Below are 23,381 nucleotides of genomic sequence, written 5' to 3' on the forward strand. Positions count from 1 at the left end.
CTTATTGAATTGACCGTTTACCTAATTAAACACTCAGTAGTTTAACATTAAAATTTCGAGTGTTTCCTCTCAAGCTGTTTGAGTTTCGCGTGCGGTGTTTGCACTGTTTTTGATGCCTGCTGACCTACTTCTTGATACGCTGTTCTCACGGGACGCTAGTATTACACTCTTGAGTAAATGCCTCCAAACACTGGCTGGCTGCTGTGTGAGATCACTGTCACTGTGATAACTAACACAGGTGTGTGTATGTGGGTTTGTGTGTGTAGCTCAGCTATTGCTGACAGGCATCCACATCTACACTTCCAACTCCAATAAACATTACAAGAGCGAGAACCCGGAATAGAAATCTAATATGGGAGGGCTGTTTTATTCCTGCCCCCAAAGAGCCAATCAGCAGCTCTAACAGACATGATTCACGACAACTGCAGCTGTGTGGTAGTACAACGCAAAAGGTATAGCATACGTACATACAGGTAGGTGGCTGTTTTTCTGTACCTGTAACTATGTTTGCATTCAGCTGTCCAGGATGTTACAAACCAGCTCTAAATGATGGATAACAAGTGACAGTGAGATAAGATAAAGATTTTCACTGCTATGCAGATGATATCCAGCGTTATCTATCCATGAAGCCAGATGACACACACCAATTAGTTAAACTGCAGGCATTTCTTAAAGGCATAAATACTTGAATGGCCTCTAATTTCCTGCTTTTACATTTAGATAAAACGGAGGTTATTGTAGTCAGACCTAAAATCTTAGAAACATGGAGTCTAACCGGATGCTTACGCCTTGCGGCTTTACCTTGTCCTTCAGTAAGACTGTGAGAAATCTTGGAATTCTTTCTGACCCGGATGTGTCCTTCAATGTGCATATTAAACAAATATGAAGGTCTGCTTTCTGTCATTTGAGAAATATCTCAGAAATTAGATATATCCTGTCTCAGAATGATGCTGTAAAATTAGTTAATACATTTATTACTTCTAGGCTGGACTTCTATAATTCATTTTTGTCATTGTGTTCTAAAAGCTAACTGCCTCCAGTTCATCCATAATGCAGATTTCCTGGGAGTTTTTCCTTCCTACTGTCACCAAGTGCTTGCTTGTTGGGTTTTCTCTCTGTTATTGGATCGTGATTGGCACTATATAAAGAAAACTGCCTTGAAAGCCATTAGCCAATGAGTTTAACCTGGATAAGCTAATACTTCTTTCTGACACTTAAAAAGGCGAAAATTTAGAAAATAGGGCTTGAAATCAGACTTCTGTGTGTAGCTTGCAGTCTCTCAGTGTGTCTGTGTGAGTTCTCTGTGGCTTCCTCGTACAGTCTTTGGACTTTAGGAGGAATTGGTGAGTCTAAATTGGCTGTAGTGTGCCTGTGAATGGCTGTTTGTGGTTAGGAAAATACATGGATGGACCTGAAACGATGGAGAAATGACTGCAGGTTCACAATCCACAACTGACTTGATCACATACACAAAGATACACTCAGACTTCACTACTTTCTCTAAAACACGAGCACTCACGACTGCCTTACGGCGGCATATCACGCCGTTATCTCAGGCATTCGGTTTGTAGCCGACGTCTCCGCCACAGACCTCAGACAGACAGTCGCTCTCTCACATGATTCAGCTGTCTTAAAAAAACCTTACAGGCAACATTGCATTTTTGACACGTTTTCAAAAACAACAAAAAAAGGGGGATTTTAAATGTATTATTAAAAGAAAAGTACATGCTCATTATCAATCAGTGACTCAGCACACATACAACGCGTTTAACTGAAAACACATGCATGTCTGCTACACATCTGTGGCCACACACATCACAACCACACCAGAAATGTATTTTTAATAACTGACACCTAAAAGCCCACAAAAGCTCTTTACTCAGCATTACTCAGCACTATTAGAAAGCAAATGTGCTCAGCATTGGTTTGAAATTATGCTGAGCTAATCCTCCTCCTCCTCGAAGAATAAACCCACACCAGTGTTGATGAACACGAGAGCCAAAACCACTCTTTGAAACTCAGTGGAGTTTACAACAATGTCACTGCCAGATGGGATGTAAGCAGTGAGGTGTGACGTTGGTTTGATCAAGAACATGATGGGAATCTAAAGAGGATATAATGGAGTATATTATCTTATACTTTGTCTTATCTATCATCCCTGATGTCAGCAGCCTTGTGATGTGCTGGATTGACCGTGTAATCAGTGGGATCAGAAATAGGCCCTAGAGTGAGAGGGCGGAGTCTGAGGTATCTTTGCAGTGTCCGCTTTCCTGCTAAAAGGCCTAACAAAGGTCTGTGTGCTACTGTCAATAAGCAGCTCGAAACAATGTTGAGGTTCTGTCTCCGACATCAGCGCAACTTTTATTTTGAAACTAACACCAGCAGCAGATTGGTCATTCCACGTCTAAATGTTTGCTGGGATCGGTGGACGAGTTTAAGTATCTCACGCTCTTGTTCACCAGTGAAGGGAGACTGGAGCAGGTGAGTGATGGATCGATGGATCAGTGTGGCATCAGCAGTGATGTAGACACACCAATCCGTTGTGGTGAAGAGAGAGCCAAGTTTGACGGCGATGGTCACTTTACGGAAAGGTTCCCATTCCAAAAGAACTCAATCGTGGATACCAGTGAGCATTTCCTACTGGGAAGATGCCAGGAAAACAGCCATGACAAGATAGAGAGATTAAGCCTCTTGACTGGCTTGGGAATGGTTGTATGTATGGAGGGATAGACGGATCAAAAACTCAACAAGAGAAAAACTCAAAATCCAGAAGCATCACATTACTTCCATTTAATTCCCAGCCATCTTTTATCAGGGTGGGACTTAGAGACAGCCATACTTCTATTTTTGGACTATCCTAGAGCAGCTTTGCATGATTCACACAGTAGCCAAACATAGAGAAAAATATCTGAATCTGAACATTTAGAGCAATCTAAAGTCCGAGCTGTTTGTTCACAGGGATTACTTGTACATCTTCATTAGATATATTATATCACAAAAGAAGAAAAAGCCCAATAGGACCCCTTTTTATGGATTCAGGAAGAATATTTCATTGATTATTACACTTAAAACACATTTAAAAACTAACTTTTAGTGCTGTTATATCACAGCTCCTCTCTGTGTTCTGTTCATTTGCTGACTCATCATTAACTTATCTGTGCATATATAAATATTTATCCACTAAAATGTGGATTAGTGCATGAATACAATAATGGGAGGGTTTTAACTTGTATAAAATGGAATGTGACTGTTGACCGGAGAAAGACGAGTGGTTTATTTATTTTAATAGAAGTGTTGTGATTCGAACACGTGAGTGTTTGCACGCTGATCTCTCTCTTTTTGCCAGTGTCACACATCCTGTAACGGTTTCCTATGAAGGAAATAACTCTAGCTGGCTGTGCTAACACACACACACACACACACACACACACACACACACACACACACACACACACACACACACACACACACACACACACAGTTAAAGTTATTGAAAGCCTACAGAGATACAGTTGTATGGTGTTGCACTACAGCCTCATGTGGTCTGCAAAAACACTTTACATGAACCAGGCCTCCTGCACACCCAGCTGTCTTCTAGGAATTACACACAAGCACGCACGCACACGCACACACACACACACACACACACACACACACACACAATTCTTGGTGAGTGATGCACGATGGGTGTGTGCGAGTGTCAAAAACAATCAAAAACAGACTCCAACATGTTTTCCAGCTCAGATAAATATCATTTTATACCACATCCATCACATTATCAGCTAATTAACTAATCACTTCATGAACTGGGTCTCTAAAATGCACTTTAGGAATAGACTAGACTAGACTAGACTAGAATAGAATAGAATAGACTAGACTAGACTAGAATAGCCCTTTATTGTTATTGTAGATGTACAACGAAATTGTGGGTGCTCCACACCAACTGTGCTGGAATAAAATATAAACAGACAGCAGACAGGAGAAACAGAAATAAAACCAAGAGAGCGATATACAAAAATAGGAGAACGGCACACATTAGAGAACAAGTAGCAAAGCACTTACAAAAAAGTTTCTTAAAACCTATATTTATGTCAGAACGTTTGTTTTGTCTGATCAGTGACTGAAAAACTATAAAATAATTGATCTACTTTATTTTAGGGATTTATGAAGTCGTACAGTCAGTGTTTGTCTTTTTTTGTCATTTTAAGTTTATTTCTACTTTTAAAATAATTTGTTACAGGTTGTGCTTAAAGTTTTGGCTGCTGAAGCAATAATATCCTAACTTTGGTAACTACGGTGACATTTTGAAAATATATATTTGTGCCCATTTTAGTTTTAAATAAATGTTTTTCAAACTAATATTTGGTTGTTATCCTTCGGTAGAGGGTATCTCTACCAAAGGATGAAAGAGTAAATACTTTCCCGTCATGCCTGTAATCTGCGTGTCTTACTCTGCCTGTACTGCCAGGTAACGAGGCACAGCACTGCATTAACACCATTCGACAAAAGATAATGAAATAAACTGTTAGCTTCCTCTTTTCTCTTGTACTGTGTGTGTGTGGATAGCTCAAAAGTGGTAAACGGCAAACTGCACCAGCTAAAAAATGAGCCTACAGCACAATCCAGAGGTGATCAACAGCATTACAGTGACAAATAAACCGAAATTTAAAATAACCTGGGTTTTACAACGCAGGAGACTTTTTAGACTCCTCTAGTATAACAAATAAATGTATGTAGTTTTTGTTTCCACAGACAAAGAAGATTTCGGAGAGAATAACAGTTTACATAATAAGAATAAAACTAACTGCTGTTACTGGCTAACAATAAAACACTAATCTCTAATCATCAGACAGCACAGAGGGGAGGTCACTGAAGTGTGTGGTTCCCCTTAAACACTATTTCACCATCACATAACACTAAATAATCTTTTTTTTTTTTTTTTTAAACCACACTGTAGTACATACTTGTGGATAATTGGACCACAGTTACACACAAAGAGATTCTCGTGAGTTGGATTAGACTGAGCTGACTGGAAAACAAAAGCGAGAAATCCCAGTCAGAGTGTTTTGTGTACTCACATGGAGCGGCGTGTTGTTGTTGTTGAGCTGGTCCTGGCTGACGGGCAACACTGGAGGATGGCAGTCCAGTGCCACTTTGTCCCGACATGCAGTGTGGCACGCGTACTTGCAACCTGCAGAGAAATGACCTGATTATAGATTCATTCACTGGTAATAAAAGTATAAATGATGGGGTTAGCAGTAAGGAGCAGATATGCATACGGAAAAAAGTTTCTGTAACGTATATGCAAATGCTCTTTTGATAAGGGCAGCGTGTTGGTTAAGGTTCTTCTTCTGCAAATGGAAAACAACAACATGCAAATGATGACATGGAGGAGGGAGAGGTTTCAGAATAAAATCCGGTGAGATTAAACTATGTTTTAACATTGAAATGCAAATAAAGAGGAATTAAATATGACAATTTCTTTTCCAAATTACCATTAAATAAAAACAAAAAGTCAGTGAGCAAGATTCGGGCTCCACATTCAAGGATACTTCAGATGAGCAAAGCCTGTAGGAAAATTTTAAAATGACATTTTCTGGATGATACTGATTGAGTCAAATTCATCTTCTTTGCAAACTAGTGGTGGCTCACAAATACAGCATCATTTCTTTGATTATAGAAGTGCTTTTTCTTAATTAGAGAAATAAGTTTGGCTTAAAATCAAACAGCCATCCACTTATCCATGTTCTTCCACTCATCACATTCAGCGTGGCAGCCTATCCTACAGGATGGTCCTATCGCCACAACGTGAGAAGCTTTAGAAACAAAAATGTTTCCATGAACTGAAAAAGTTTGAGAATCATGGGACAAAAACACTGAGCAGCAGCTTTGAAGCTTCAGCTTGGCTGAATGAGCTCATCTGATCCTCCAGTGTTCATGTACCATTCTTATATTTTAAGGAATAAACATGATCTCATTAATGCAGTTATCTAATTGTAGACAGCTTACAGATTCTAACACATCAATCACCAAAGCAACTAAAAACATATTTAATTCAGACAAACTGTTTGCTACAGCTTTAAAACTCCAGTCATTTGATAGAAATTAAGCAATTAGTAAGAATCATCTTTTTATCCATTTATCAAAGAAAACATGAAAATTTTGTTCCAACAACAAAAATATAGATTTCCTCATCTTTTTGATCACTAAGTCAATCATTTTAGGGATTTCAACTTTTGTGATTGGACATAAAAACCCATTTTAAAAACAGTCTTAGCCTCACAACAGAGCTTATTAAGCAATGTTTACAGCTTTGTTCTCATGACACAGGAATATATAAAAAATATTTAAGGCTAAATCAACATGAAAACAAGTTAGCTGCAGACTAAATGTAGCCACTGAAGTCATATCTTCTTCCCTGTGGTGCCCAACTTTTGTTATAACTTTAAATTAAGTGGCACACACACACACACACACACACACACACACACACACACACCGAGCTAGCTACAACTGGCTACAACCCAAATGCACCATTAAAACAAATAGAACCGAGGAGGAGGGTTGTTCATAGTCACTTCTTGTAATCAAACAAACATTATTCACCCCAACACAACCCTACACGAGCCTCCTACCTGTCGACTTCTTTCTCACGTGCTGTCCAACTTTATCCGACAGTTTGCACATGGCTGCTCCCATCTCCCATCTTCAACTCATACACTCACTGAAATCCTGTCTACGAGCCTCAACATGACATCCTCCTGCACACACACACTCGCGCTGAATGGAACCACACATGCCAACACTCTCTCCTCTTTCCCTTTGCGGTGTTTCTCGGCCGTGCTTCAGATGTTGATGTGCCATTCTCCCCCGTTTCCCCGTCTGCCTCTCTCTCTCTGTTGTTGTGCTGAGTGGGTGATTTAACAGTCAAATGGAGGCCACAGTGAGATGGGCACACAGACAGGAGAGGTGGAGGAGGAGGGGTGGCAGTGGTGGATGGATGGATGGATATAGGACTGCTGACTCAGCCATCTGCAGTCACTCTCTCCTCCCCTCTCTCCTTTGCTCTCTTTCGTAGCTTGTTATGACTACAGTTGGGTCGGCCTATCCAGTTTCCTGCCCATCCAGTCATCCGCCTGTCCAATCATCCACCTCAATCCCTTCTGACAATGAACCTGATCCACAGAGGAAGTCATAAAGAGCCTTGTACATCCATCCATCAATACCATTATGCAGCATGCAGGGTTATTTTTGGACATGAAGAAGATATCAACACATAGCAGGTGCTGCGTCAAACCAAACCACAAAAAAGTCAGTGTAGCACTTTAAACCATGATAAAGATTTTGGTTCCGCCATAAAGTTGCATTTTCTACTTTTAATTGAAACGAAAACCCCCAGAAAAAAGATGGATCTAGCTTCTAAGTCCTAATTGCCCCTTGGGGATAAATAGTCTTTCTGATTCTAAAATTAAACGTTACAGTGTGTGACATTTTTCACCACTAAATGTTAGTAGATTGCAGTCAACTGGGTTCTGTTGTCTTACCCCTTCCAGTTCAGGTGCATCACCCTAGCTACGGTGTCTGCTATAGGACAAACATGTTTTAGTCAGGCATGAGAGATCAAAAAAATAAAATTTAGATTGTCCACGAGGCCGCGGCCATCTGGCGTGTTCACATTTGTCCAGGACTCAGCTGTTAATGCTGGGTGAGAAGTGTTGCATCTTTTTTTAGTCTGGAAGATGCTGTGAAACAGAAACAGCTCACTTCTGTTACAATTAATTTAGTAAATTATGGCAAAATAATTAGTGTCAGAAAGGAGGATTATCAAGGGTATTTTGTTTGCTATACGCAACTCATAGATCATTAGCCAATGATGCCATCATCCGCTCGTTGTCATCGTCTTAACTAACCAATGGGTGAAGGCTACATTCATATTTTATTCTGAAATAATTAATGGCATGTTCACACTGTCTAATAGCAGCCTGTAGTCTAATAGTGAAAAGCACCTATTAGTTTGTGTTCATGACTTTTAAACCACTTCAACAAAGTGAAATGTTCTCAGGAGTCTTCAGTTGTTATGTATCTATCACTCGATACTGATACTGGCTTTGGAAAATGGAACAGATGGATGAATGGAAATTTGTGTACAGGAATACCAAAAAATGTCCTTGCATTTGCAATATAACTGACAAAAAAGGTAAACATTCATCTTCAGTAAGGAATTGTTAGGGCTGTTCCAGTGATCTCCATCCTATCTCAGTTTTTTGCGTTTTTTTTCTTCCTCCTTTTTCATCATCTTCCTCTCCATTTGCCTCATCTGCTGTCTCAGGGATAAAAGCATTTCCCAGACTCCACAAATCGATCAGACTCAATCAGCCCGCTGGAGGAACGTCTCAAACACACACACATAAACTCTGTAACCTTTTCTTTTTTTCAGTGCAGATGCAGCGTGAATGGTAAAGTTTTTACACCTAACTTTAAGCCTATAAACATGTGAAAACACATTTTGAGAAAGGGCTCATTTACAGTGAGTTGTCACTGTATTAATATATAACAAGTGACTGAATTAAAGATACATAGAAACTACTTTAAAAAGATAAACACGACACAATTTTTTAATAGAGCGAAAAATGTACAACTTTTGTTGAGATTTTAATAAGTGAGCTGTATATTAAAAGTATTTGTCTCGTTGTATTCTTCTGAATTTAGTTCTGATTCAGTTGGTTAACACAGCAAATGCAAAACATAATAGAAAAAATTCTCTCAAATATGAAAATCTTGATTTAGGAAGGTCAGATTGAGGAACGTTTTATCAAAAATTAGAATTACATTTGTTGTATTTAACGCTACTTTTCTCTTTATTTTGTCCAAAATATAATAAAATGCTTTGATGAGTCTGGACAATCTGAAACTTGACTGACTGCAGCCAAAACTACCATTTCAGTTTGGCTTTTAGCATCTTACATTAAAACTCAGTAGGGTCTCACATCAGAGGTCAAAGGTCAGAAATCCAAAACTGGCTAGACACTATGGATTTTTCACCCGTGTGTGAAAAGTGAAATGTTTTTTTAGCACGAGTTCTATAATTTGTTCTGTGTGTGCAGCGAGAGGGACCATGAGGCTCCGGCTCCTTTAGCACTCATGTGCTGAAACAAACACACACACACACACACACACACACACACACACACACACACACACACACACACACAGCACAGACATGTCAATCATAAAGTTGGGCTAGCTTAAAACATCCCATATGGAAAAGAAATAGTAAAGAATTTTATGATTTACTCATGAAAGTGGCCACTTTCTCATTACTTTCATATATTGTTAAGTATCCAAAACATACAAGTTTCATTATATAATTTTTCAAGGGATCTTATATGTGTTTTCACTCTTGTATGCTTTTCATACAAGTTTCACACAAGACAGATACAAACTTTATAAGATTTATATATATCTTTTCCATATGGGATGCCTTACTTTGTCTTCCTTTGTGATTCTAACAGGGTCATTATTTATAAAATAATCTTCAATTTTTATTAAGACTTAAATCAAGTCTGGGACTATAAACTAATGAGAAAAATGTTTACTTATGCCATAAGTAAACATTTTTCTCAAGTAAACGTGGGCATAAAGGGCATCTGGTCAGTTGCTACAAGCCATTCGGTCCCTTACAAATGCAGTGAGAGCTTGGCCTGCATTAGCAGCAGTAGGTCAGATTGTTCCCAGTGAGTGTTGGGTAAAGTGTTTACCACAGATTGTGTTCATAATTTTTATGGACAGAATTTCCACTTCATCCAACTGCCGAAAGGCTTCCACTTTGGCGGCCTCAGGATGGGAGTGATGGGAATGCAGCCTGACTGCTCATCGCTTCTTTTTTTACCTGTTGAAGTTCAGAGTCTAGCTGCTGGGATGGGGTTGGCATTCACTCAGCTTTGTCATGACTCTGTGCTCCTGGCTAGCTTAGCATTAGGATGCTGTCTGTGCAGGTGCTTAAAGGACCTGAAAAATGCAGTAAAATGCGGCTGTTTCTGTCCTGGATGCAGCTTCCCCTTTACCATCGTGCTCCTTTGTGTAATAAAAATAAAAGCAATGTCCTTGTGTATCTCGACTTCTCAAAACCGAAAAAAACAGAACCTTTTTAACACAACTGGGGACTAGTAGACTGGGAGGTAGTTGCTACTGCTCCACATCCATGGATAAATGGATGGATAATAGAAGTGACTTTGGTGCATTAGGAGTTAAAGAGAAAGCATTAACAAGGAATGTAAAATCAGACAATGCAGTTCCTGCAGAAAGGGTTAAGTATCCGGTGTGAAATATGTAGGTAGGACTACATATTGTGTCCACTAACTGCAAATACTTGTACACAAGTTAGAAGACAAAGACAGGTGCGTGAATGAGGACAGGTGTGGGCTGAATACAGCAGCCATCTGCTATCCCCTCATTATCTTTCTAGTCTTGTCTCTTTTGTTCCTGTCAACATGTCTGGACACGCGCTTGGGCGTATGCAATCAAACCTTGAGCCAGTCAGCGTATAAAAAGGATAAAAGTATAAGAGAAAAATAAAGACTGAAGAGGTTTGACATTACCTCAGCACATTCACACACACACTAATAGCAGCAGAAATGAAGCAGGGCACTGACATTTGAGGTGTGTTTGTTTAACAAGTTAACAGGTTAACAAGTTATTTTAATTTTTGTTTCCACAGCATGATATTTTAGGTTTCTTCTTACCAGAGAACAGTTCAGTTTACTGTAAACTATAGGATACGTTTCCACTAACAGACGAGGAGAATGGAAAGAAACTGCATAAGAGAAGTTGACCGTGGTGAATACTGGCCACCTAAATGGTCTGTCCTGTTCATCGCTCATAACTCACCAGAGCTTCTCCACAGCAGACTGACTTCCAGGCGTCCAGAACGTCGCATCACTTTTGGAAAGCGATAGAAAAATCTGGACATTCTCCTCAGAGGTTTCCCAAAGTTTTTGGTAAACCCCATTGCACACACACACTCTGTCTCCCCCCCACACACACAAACACTGTTTTGAGGTTTTCTGGGTTCCTGCAGGCTTCAGGTGGTGATTCATATCCAAACATAACTTGATATAATTCCACAAAATAGTCATCCTTCACTCCCATACATGATGCGTCTCTGTCTGCAGTAACTGCTCTACTCTGGTCCCTCCTCCCAGAGACACCGTCACCCATTTGTGTTTGTAGTGTGTGTGTGTGTGTGTCATTAGCCACAGGCTAAAAGTGTCTTGTGGAGCCAAACTGTCACAGTGACTGAACAAACAACAGGACAGCAGCTGACTCTCACACACACACACACACACACACACACACACACACACACACACACACACACACACACACTGAAGAGGTTTGAACAATGAGCTTTGGTATTTCTCACAGTGCTTCTAAATGACTCTCTGAACTATGAAACCTCTCCACTGTCTCCGGCTCAGACGCCGATCTGTTGATTTTTATCCTCGCCTCTTTAACAAACCTCCATCTAGGTATTAATGACTAAATGTCAACTTTTTTGCTACTTTTTAAATCATTTTGATCATACTTGCATGTTGTTATTCTTATGGCACAGCCCAGTAGTAACATGAGGAAATGATGTGGAAATAAAAAGGAAGTAGCTGCTAGATATCAAATTATAAGTAAGTAATAGCTTAGTATCAACTGTAGTTTTTAGCTGAGTAATATTGGACTGAAACTTACATAATGTGATAATAACTAGGAGTGATAATGTGAAAAAATGTAGCAATACCATCAGGCAGAAACAGTGTGAGCAATAAAAATCATCATTTCTGTGTAGTATTTGGAAATAAACATTCTTAATATAGCAACAATGTGATTGTATTATTACCTTATAATAAAACACTAATATAGATTAATGTTTTCACTAGTTATAACTAGAGATGGACCGATCCGATATTACGTATCGGTATCGGTCCGATACTGACCTAAATTACTGGATCGGATATCGGAGAAAAATAAAAAATGTAATCCGATCCATTAAATATCACGAAAGCACCTCACAAAACTTGCAACACGCCGTAACTCACCTCAGAACGTTAGCAGTCGGAGCAGTATGCATCACGTGATAGAGCAGCTGTGGCATGCGGGACCTGTCGGTGGTCTGGATAGCATTTGGAGCTTCGCTAGCAACCTGGCATTTCATCTCCGACAAAGTTATCCCCGAGAGAAGTAAAGCAAGTGTGTAAGTCCATCTCTGAATGTTTGTAAAGCATTCCTGTGTTAAGCTTAACAAGCGACTGCCTCTCGCTCTCCGGCTGCTACTTCAATCGTGAAACTGCTTAAATGATCAGCTGATCGGCTTTTCTGTCGCGAGTCCGTGTCTCTTGTTTGTTTTTGGCCCACTTTGCACCAGAAAGAGGAAACCAGCGGCTGAACAACAGCAGCACGTTTAAGCTTGATAAGCTGTTGTTAGAATTTATTTAATATTACTTTCTACTCGAGGATCTTTTTCTACGTAGCTGACGGCTGGTAACTGTGCAGGGGCGGATCTAGCAAAGTTTAGCCAGGGGGGCCGATAGGGCATGAACAGGGAAAAGGGGGCACAAAGACATACTTTTCTTTCTTATTCTCATTTAAAATGTCGAGCTTTTAATAAATAATTATCTGATACCCAAAGTTTTAATTTGATGTAAAATGAATAGAAGTCAATTACTGTATATAGTGACTATTAAGTCTAATATATATACCCTAGTAAGCTATAGTACTTTTTACTTTGGGAAGGTACCATCTGTGCAGTCTGCAATTTTGTTGAAGAAAGATGTTGAATCTATTTAATATTTCTTGAAAAATAATTGATTTCTGTGCATTTTTTTTTCACACTGCATCAAATTAAGGTTGATTACGTCGATTAAGCATCATGAGGTGGAGCGTGAGGGGTGGTTCCTTATTTTTTATTTATTTCTTTTTGTTGTTGCTGGGAGTTGGAACCCTATTAGTTAGGTTGCTTAATATTTACGCTAAGTACTCTTTAAAATACCAGAATAGGGAGGATGGTGTAGGTCTAAGTTTATTAGATTGATCAGTATTGCTGAACTATGAAATATTTTTTTTGTATACAGGTATAACAGAATAGCTTTAGTGTAGTTGTTGTTTTAAACTTGAGTATGAACTTGCAGACTTGCAAAATGCAGCAAGATATTTTAAAAAACAGTTTTGTTGATTAAAAAACACTATATCGGATTCATATCGGTATCGGCAGATATCCAAATTTATGATATCGGTATCGGTATCGGACATAAAAAAGTGGTATCGTGCCATCTCTAGTTATAACACTATACTACAATGAAGAAATTAATCCTACCCCATTTCCTAAAATCTCTCCTTTGTTTAAAGGTAATGTCATTATCATTTGCTGCTACTGCTTATTAACTGGAAACATTGTTTTTTTTTATGTAATAACCATAAATAAGAGCTACAAAGTACAAATATATATCTGTTTCTAATATATTATGTATGTATACACAATAAGGTGGCACTATTGTGTGACATATGTTGAAAGTTTCCATTAACAAAGTCATCACTTTGTTAAATGAGTCTTTTATCTTCTTGATTAGTCATGAAATAAAAAACCTGCACCCGGCTAAGAAACTTGTGTGTTTCCTTTTGAGCTTGTGAAAATGGGACCGTGTAAACAACAATAAACAATTAATGGGATATTTTAATTTGTTGGTATTCTGACAGCTCTTGTGGCTTCATATGGAGTACGGATGTCAGCAGCCGTTAGCCTGAGTGCTTCATCTATTGGCTAATGCTAAGTAAGCTATAGAAGCACTTGGCTTCTTTAAAAGGAGCTCTAGATCTGAACAAGTAGACAAAAATAGGAAGAACAGTGGGTTAAGCCATATTTAAATGTAGAGGACAAGCTTGAACTGAAGGATGCAGAAGCTTAACAATAAAGAGCCATTTAAAGAAGAAGAAGAATCACACTGAGGGAGGACAAAGTGCTGCTATTTCTATTCTGTCACATCAAAAATAGAGAGCAAACTGACTGGAAACAAGCTGCAGCCGCCTACAGAAATCCCTTCTACAGAGCCGACTAATGAATACACACACTAATGCAACATTAAACCCAATCAGACAAAGATCCCCGGCTCTCTTCGGTGGTTCCTGTTACTTCGGAGAAAGAGCCATAGGATGACAGACCCACAGGAAGAGAGAGAGAGCGTGAGCTAAACCGCTTTCATACAGAAGTTGAACCAAGGACAACACGTTACCTTTCTGTAGCTCATTTCACTTTTCCCAACTGAACCAGTTATTGTTTAAAAAGCATAAAATATTAGAGTACACTGGAAACTCAAACATTTTAACAGACACAGAACAACTATGGACAAAACTTTGAGTGCTGTATGATGTCAAGCATTTTAGCTAACTTTTAAGCTAATATTGACTCTTTTCCATGAATCCTCACCCAACAACAGAAACAGAGAAACAATAGAAATCAGTACAGTGAAGTTTATTTTTAAATACTGGTTTCTTAATCTGCAAAACTGGTCAAGTTAATCAAAGATAACCAGTTTACTTTTAACTTAAACAGGTAAAAAAATGTCAGAGAAACTCTAAATATTTAAATTTAGATTAGGTAAAAATATTGAGCTATTTAAACTCTTTTTATATTAAAAAAAAACTTTGTTTTTTATTATATTACAGTTTCCAGAGGTGGGACCAAGTCATTGTTTTGCAAGTCTCAAGTAAGTCTCAAGTCTTTATCCTCAAGTCTCAAGTCAAGTCTCAAGTAATGTCAGGCAAGTCAGAGTCGAGTCTCAAGTCACTGGTGTAAAAGTCCGAGTAAAGTCACAAGTCTGAAACTTTGAATTTCAAGTCCTTTCGAGTCTTTAAAAAAAACAAACGAAAAAATAATGTTGCAGTTATATGCTAAATGTAAATATTAGACCATGTAATTTTAAAATCTGTGTTTTTCTCAACACATACAAAATAGTGAACTTAGAAAATATACACAAATTGTGAAATTGCACCTCTTTAAAATGCAGCTCAATTAAACCTAGCTCCAAGAATAATTTTCACGGACAGTTCTGAGATAAGCTGCATGTTATTCTTGGATGCGGTTGTAGGACCAGCTTTAAAATCGCATGACAAAAATATCATACACATTAAAAAAAACTGTATCACCAACGTAGCCTGGAAAACATTTGCTAGTTAGATGAAGTCAGCTATCTCATCGTAGCATATTTATATGCATATTTATAATCATACGGTTCTTGGAGTGAGTGCACACACTCATGAAGTTTAGTAACTTCAGGTCACTGCAACAAGCCCAGGTACAGTTTACCGACGGATGGGTGCAGGACCTTGAAATGCACCGTGTAGAACGAAAGACCATCGTACGTATCATAAGTTTACCAGTCTCACAAATCGTCGTCATAAATACACATTCGTTAACCGTTTATTAATATAACCTTTGAGCTCAACGGTAATTAATTAGTAGTGGAAATAATTTCTGGTACGCGTTACAGAAATGTAGCAGTGACAATAATATTGTATGCTGTAATCGTACTGGGCAATTAGTGATACAAAAAACCTGTTTTATCCTGTGAATAAAAGTATGTGTTTTTGTCAGTGTACCATAATAACAGAAGCGAAACGCAATATTGTGTCAGGACAATTCACTATTTATGCACAATAAATAAAGGAGCATAGCGCGACAATTTCTGTTCAGCATCAGACTTGCTTGTAACCTATATCACCAATTATGTTAAGAAAAATGACGCATTAACTACAACAGCAGACTGACCTTTGTGTAAATGCTTGGAGCAGACTAACCTGTGAGCTGGAGGGTTCTAGGACGTTATATTTGATCTTTGAATGGCTGCAATCCAGTCGCGTCTTTGTTACTTCGGAAACATAACAACCGATCTCTTTACCCGTCGGCTTCCCGTGGCTGTCATGTGACCGGCTATTGCAGTTAATAATACAACAGCTTCTTGACATTTTTGTGTTTCTTTTTATCGCTGTATAACTGATTTCAATTAAAAGCCTGCGTGCGCTAGTACCTCTTGCCACGAGTTCCCAGAATCCTTTGCGGTTCTACCCGTGAATGACGTCACATTTTCAATCTCCATATAATATGCATGTTAAATTTTATATTTGGGGTAAAATATCAAGTCTTTTCAAGTAAACCGGTTCAAGTCCAATTCAAGTCCCAAGTCATTGGTGTAAAAGTCCAAGTCAAGTCACAAGTCTTAGAACATTTTTTCAAGTCAAGTCTAAAGTCATAAAATTAATGACTCGAGTCTGACTCGAGTCCAAGTCATGTGACTCGAGTCCACACCTCTGACAGTTTCACATTTCTAAATCTTGTTCTTTTTACTTACTTTATTATTTAGATTAGTTTTTATAGCAATAACAAATGGACCCATAACATTGCAATCAGGAAGCTACAGCTTAAAGGTGACATGAAGTCTATAAATACTCTTTAAAATACCAACCTCTTCCTCAGCAAAGAAAAACCCCCAGCAAGGACTTGGCATTGTTTCATTTACAGGCTTGTCATGGTTTAATAATTTTCTTGGAAGTTTCCTGGAAATTACTCTATTGTAGGGTTGCCAACCGTCCCTTAAAAAACGGAATCGTCCCGTATTTCGAAACAAAAGTACACGTCCCGTATTGAGCTAATAAGGGACGCACTTTGTCCCGTAATACAGTGAGAATCAAAAGTAGTCTATAAATGTTAATGGAATTAACGCTTTGTTTGAAAACATAATTCCCAGCCCCTCTCCTGCTTTGTGACCAATGAGCTGACAGCACACTTATGACAATTCGAGTATGACAATTCAGATTACCGCTCATCTCATTGGTCGAGGAAAGGTCGCTTACGGAGAAAATACCGGAAGACAACAGATGACCACAACAAGAAGCATGGCCAACAGGGAAACAAACGCCGACACTGCGGTGCAAGTCTCGGACGACAGTACACCTAAAGCTGGGCAGACACTGTGCGATTTTTTCAGTCGCGTTATTCAGCTCCTGCTCAAACTGCACGATTGACCCGCAGGGGTTAAAAGTTGGTAGGTCACGATGCAGGTCTCACACTATACGGCCCGATGCTCTGATGCGACCTGAGTGCTCACACTGTGCCTCCATAAAATTAAGGTTATAACAGAAAATCTGTCGCGCTCTCTCTCTGTCTCTCACTCACACAGACACACCACCACCACCATCAACTTTGCTAAATTGCTAATGAAAAACATTGATCAGGCAGCTGTGATTGAGCAGCGATGTAGATCCAACTATTTTCATGGTTGTTGTGGTCGTGATAATTTTGTGAGGCCACATCGAAATGGCTCGGATGAGCTTTCCAAAGTTCTACAAGTTGTGCCTCCATCGCTTGTGTCCAGATCACACGCTGCACAGCCGTGCTGCTCCGTCTTTTTCGCTGACATTTGTGTTTGCGCGTGCGCAGTGTGACAAACTGCGGTGACACCCTCACGACCAAGCGATTGATGATCGGGAGCTGGTCGTGAGGTGTTAATCGCTTCTCGTTACCCCACGTATACTACACGATGAAGGCCAAAATCGGGCCGATCGCCAAATCGGTCGCACGACTCAAAAATCGGTTCAAAATGGGCCAAAAATCGCACAGTGTAAGCCCAGCATTACACTCACACAGACACACCACCACCATCAACTTTGCTAAATTGCTAATGAAAAACATTGATCAGGCAGCTGTGATTGAGCAGCAGTGTAAATCCCACTATTGTCACGGTTGTTGTGGTCGTGATAATTTTGTGATGCCACATCGAAAAGGCTCGGAGGAGCTTTGAAAAGTTCTACAAGTTGTGCCTCCATCGCTTGTGTCCAGATCACACGCTGCACAGCCGTGCTGCTCCGTCTTTTACACCAACGTTTACGTGTTTGCGCGCGAGCAGTGTGAGCGGCTGTGATGAGACCCTCACGAGCGATTGATGATCGGGAGCTGGTCGTGAGGTGTTAATCGCTTCTCGTTACCCCACGTATACTACACGACGCACGATGAAGATCACTCAAAAATCGGCTCAAAATGGGCCTAAAACCGCACAGTGTAAGCCCAGCATTAGAGCAGCAATGTTTGTTCCCCTCAGAGAAAGGGAAGAATGGGAAAAGGAAAACACCTGGCTGGAAAACGTTAATATGGGCATGTGCAGTGAATATCAGCGCTATGTGGCCAGAAGTGTGATAATATAATTTATTTTGTGTAATAAACAACTGCAAGGATAGATGATTACAAATAGATGACTAATACATAAAAGTAATACATAGATGAATAATGATGATGAGTTAAGATGCGTAATCATGGGAACAAGCGGGTTTACAAACAGGAGCAGCTGATTAGCATTAGAAAAGCTGAAATAATACCTCAACTGAAGCCAATTGTACTAAATGCACTAAATGTGCACTGTTACAAGAGTGTTTTTCTTTCTATTGTTTTCTATTATTTTAAGTTAAGCAGGACAGAGTTCTTTTAAAGAAAGATTTACTTATATTCTCAAAAGTTAAGCATGACAGGCTTCTGTTTAAGAAGGAGACCTGTTTGTTGTCATTTTGAGCTAAAAATAAATGGCTAAATGATCATTTGTTTCACATGTGTTCATATCACAAAGAATAAACATCTACTTAAATCAAATTCAAGTCAAATGGTTAAAAAAATAATTTCACACACAAAAAAAGAGCTAGAAAATTCACCACACTGGGAAGGGTGAAGACAACTGGGTCGCCCGGCCCTGGCCACGAGGTGTCCCTTATTTATTTTTCAGGGAGTTGGCAACCCTACTCTATTGGTACCAGTTATGGGTGTAATGGAAAACATGCGAACAGTGATTCCTGTTATATTACCTTTCAGCAATCATTATCATCACAATGATCTTCAGTTCTCTCTTATGTTGCTGATTTACTCTGGCAAAACCATGAGCATGTATTCCCCAGTAAAAGCTATAATATTTCCATTAAGTCTTTTTACCGAACACTGTGTTGTGCGAAAACTTTAATTTCAACATTCAGCTGAAAAATTAACCTTTGAAAGAAATAACTGAACCATGCTCTTGCAAGGCTTGGATGCCTTATAAGTCACTGTTTCTGTGTGTTAATAAGTGAGCGAGTGACAGATACGGATATTAACAGTGCTCTGTAGAGGATTGCAGGACAACTGCAAGGCATAATAATGTTGGGGGGTTGGGTTTTTTGTTAAAATTTAGGTGAAATCATGGGTCTGTAACAGACTCTGTGAGTGGCTGCTAATAGAGAAAAGCCATAGGCACAAACACAAACTCCATCAGCATGGCTGATTAAAGTGACAGGAAGCCATAGTGCACATTGCAAACTCATTATCCATTAAATGTAGGCTAATGAAGTTAAATAGCTAAAGGGAGAGAGATAGAGTAGTAAAACAGTTTGTGTTGTATCTGTTGGGTTTCTCAGATTTTTATGCAGTACAATATGTGGTTTAAGTATAATATTACAGAAGATTAAATGCATATTGATATCAAAATCAGGCCTATTGAGGGAGTTTTGGAGATTTGCAAAGCGTATTTATTGCTGCAGTTAGTGTTTTAACACCAACTTCAATTTTATGAAGCTAACAAATCAAATATAATGTTTTCTTTTCTTTTCATATTTAGTTTTATTTTATTTATTGTTTTATTTGCTTATCAGAATTGTTTGTGGCTGTCCCAAAGTTATGAATGCTACTATTTAAAGTAGCACATATTTTCTTAATAAAATCTGAGTGAGTATTTTTAGCTAATCAGAATTAGCAGGTCAATAGTTTTATAGCTAAAGCTAGCTAATGTCCTTCTTTGATAATATTTTTTCTAGCATTAAGTAGAAGAAAAATTGAAAACATAGTGCATGAAGGAATAAAACGGAAAATGTTGGATATTAAAGGTTTTCTACGTGAGACGTTTTCAGCTAACCGGGATAAATAGATCTTGAATTTGTTAATCCTAGCTAACATTAGCATACTTTAGCTAATATCTAGCCAGTCTACTATAGGAGAGGAAACATGTGAAAAGAATGATGATACGCAATTGAGGATGGTATATTTTATAAAATAAAAAGTGTTTATTTGACTAAACTTTTTTCTGTCTCTAACATTGATACATATATAGATGGGCAAATGAGTATATTTCAAATATCTTCACATTTAAATTGATCCATCCTTATAAGATGAAGTAAATGAGTACAGTGAGAACAAGGTGAATTGTGGTTTAAAATTGGAAACCTTTCAAAAAATCAGAACCATTTGAGTCTCAAACTCCTGAAAGGGTTATTAGTTCACCTGTTCAGCTTCTCTTTAATCAGCTATCTAATCGGCCAATCACATAGTAGCAACACAATGCACTAAGGCAACTGCTACCTGCTGATGCTCAAACCAGGCTTTAGAAAGGAGAAGAAAGATGATTTAAGTGACTTTGAAGATGTCGTGTCTGTTGGTGCCAAACGGGCTGGACTGAGTATTTGAGAAGCTGTTGAAATAGAGTTCAAACAGAAAATGTCTGAAAAAGATCAAATCCAGTGAACAGCAGTTCTCTGGGCAAAAATGCCTTGTTGATCTCAGAGATCAGAGGGTAACTGGCTTGACTACTTTGAGCTGATAGGAAGGTAAGAGTAACTGAAATAGCCTAACCACTTATCACAAAGTCTGAAACTTTGAAGCAGATGAGCTACAGCAGCAGAAGACCACACAGGGTGCCACTTCAGGAAAGGAAACTGAAGCTACAACTAACACAAAATCACCAAAATTGCACAACATCAGAGTGGAAAAATCCTTCTGATGGGCCCGATTTCTGTTGCGGCATTCAGATGTTATAGTCAGGATTTGCTGTAAACAACATGAAAGCATGGATCCTGCCTTTTAGTTCGAGCTGTTGGTAGTGTTATAATGTAGGGGAGATACCTTATTCCTTCATAACAACTGAGCATTGTTTGAATTCCACAACACAACTGAGGTTGAAACAGAAACTGAAGATCTGACAGAAAATCTTAGTCATGACACGTTTTATCATTTTATAAAATAAGTTAGGAATTTCTACAAGGACGATTATGTAGTTATGCAGTACAAAGGGTTAATGTATTTGAAGCAGATATTCAAATATTCAAAACTTCCATCTAATTTCCATCGAAAAACAAATACTACTGCAACCATGTTTGGAGCTCTACACATTAGGGAAGAAGAAATTGTTTCTAAGGTTCCTATTTCTATTGTTTGCTCGACAGAAGTGGACACACAGGGAGGTCCAGAGTTTGCCCTTGAGGAGTCACCCAGTTTTCATTTACACCTGAACCGGTCCTTCTGGATGCCAACATGCATTCCAGCGCTGGGCTTCTTTCGTAGCCCTGCCTATTTAAGTCATCACCAGCACAGAAACAAGGAGCGATTACTACATATCAGATGGCGCTACCTGAAAATGCTGATGTCACTGATAGAGTGTACCTGTTCATTCAAATCAGTTAAACTTCCCTAAAAGACCTGATGAACAACTGGTTCATTGTTCTCTAAAAAAAAAATCCAAAACACAAGCCAAAAAATAACCCAACCCCAAAACGGCAAACTTGTACCTATAGTGCTGAAAACCTGCATGTTTCTTTCATTTATCCACATAAATATCATGTAGGACTGTTGCAACTGTTTTACCTCTTTGGTCAGCAAAATAACTGACAGTATTTCCCAAAGCATATGTAGATGGATCATAGACTTGTGGTGGAGTTTGTGTGAAGCTCAGCAAAAGGAAATAACTGGATATTTGGGAGATCTTTTGCATTAAATGCTTCAAGCCGCTTAGATTAAAATCTCCATATCTTCTGGGATTCCTCCACCTTCTATTTAGACCCCTTATCTTGTGGGCTCCCCCACACCCCTGACTTAATCACATGCACCCTCACCTGCACAGGTGAGACCATTCTCGAAGATGTACTCGAAGCACAAATCACACCAGTTGCTCTCCCCTCCGGGTTCGAAGGCGTGTCCCTCTCCGGTCTCCTCCTTCACCCTGGGGTCCTTGTCCTCGGGGGAGAAAATGGTCTTCACATGTGGTTTGGATGCCTTCTTCCTCCCACGGGGTGGCCCCCCTTCGTGTCCCTCCATCCCGTTCCCAGAAGCTTCTGCCCCGTCTCTCCCCTCAGGTCCACAGTTCGACAGCTTTCTGTCGCTCCACATCCTCTCCAGACTGGACGGCTGAGGAGACGCCTGCCGCCGGACAGCCCTCACCACCGCCGCTCCCTTGTTGGCCTTGGAGATCCGCATCTTGGCGCCCGTCTGCGGCCACGTTCCCTCGTTCAGCGTGTCGTGGTGTTTGCTGACATGGACAGCCTGCAGGGCCAGCGGACAGTCATCTGTGACCGATGAGCGCGGGGGGGCGTATTTCCGAGCGTGATGTTTAATCATTACGCACACTTTTCATAGTCCGCCGCTGCGTGGAAGTGTATTCGCCAGAGTCACACAGGTGATGTCTTGTTATGTCTGACGATGACACCGTCGATAACGTGCTCGCAGTCGGAGAGCAGGTTGAGGCGGTCGGAGGTGTGCTGGAGAACGGGTTGGATCTCATTTCACTGGGAGACATGAAACACAGGCGCTCCAGGAAGGACTGCGTCCCAGACTTCGTTTACAGACATGCAAATTTAAGCTTTCTTTCTCGTTATCATCACACATCTCCCTCCCAAGCAAGACCTAAACAACTTATCCAGTTTCTCCGGTTGGCCCTTTAATTCGTACCTGATAAAACTTGTTTTTGAACTGCCTGTTGCCTCCTCTGTCAGATAATTTTCTCCACAATGCAAACCAAATATGTCTGCAAGTACTCTGAGCGTAACCATTTAAAATCGGGGGAAATATAAACAAATCAATATGTGTGTCAAACTGCTGCTGCATCACTCTGTAGTCCCTCTTTTGACCACAGGATGGTGCCATTCCACTCAGTGAACAAAGATCAGGTGTCCGCAGGTAGAGGACAAAGAAAATGTTTATTGGCAGCGGAACATTGGTAAGATAGGGTCATATCAAAGGCCAGACATCTGGATTTTGTTTTTTGTTTAACTGAATACATAAAACATGTCCTGGACTTCTTTACTACACACTGAGTGGCTGAATCCCAACAACCATAACATTTTCATATATTCTAGCTTTAAAAAATAATCACACAACTTGTGCATGTAACTCTTGAACTGCAAACATGTTTTCTTTCTTTAGCAATTTTTTTGCTAAGCTTTATTAAAACTAGCTGCCCTGGGGCAGACTGACAGAAGCGAGGCTGCCATATCGCGCCATCGGCCCTTCTGGCCAACACCAGTAGGCGGTAGGTGAAGTGTCTTGCCCAAGGACACAACGGCAGAGA

The 23,381-nt window shown here is 39.6% G+C and overlaps 1 protein-coding gene across 1 annotated transcript in view; it reads right to left on the reverse strand.

Annotated features, from left to right (window-relative positions):
• rassf3 (Ras association domain family member 3) overlaps window positions 1-22,494 on the reverse strand; it is a 72,522-nt gene extending 50,028 nt beyond the window's left edge. The window contains exons 1-2 of the mRNA XM_086268741.1: window positions 21,931-22,494; window positions 5,079-5,191 (exon numbers count right to left, since the gene is read on the reverse strand). Coding sequence (XP_086124867.1) covers window positions 5,079-5,191; window positions 21,931-22,432 — 615 coding nt within the window. The 5' untranslated portion in view covers window positions 22,433-22,494. The remainder of the gene's footprint in view (window positions 1-5,078; window positions 5,192-21,930) is intronic.
• Between the last annotated feature and the right edge of the window lie 887 nt (window positions 22,495-23,381).

The sequence above is a fragment of the Aulonocara sp. 'chitande type north' Nkhata Bay genome, linkage group LG17 (assembly GCF_057382095.1).
Source record: "Aulonocara sp. 'chitande type north' Nkhata Bay isolate Kocher_YH1m ecotype deep benthic linkage group LG17, A_spYH_male_GT1.1, whole genome shotgun sequence".
NCBI lineage: Eukaryota > Metazoa > Chordata > Actinopteri > Cichliformes > Cichlidae > Aulonocara > Aulonocara sp. 'chitande type north' Nkhata Bay.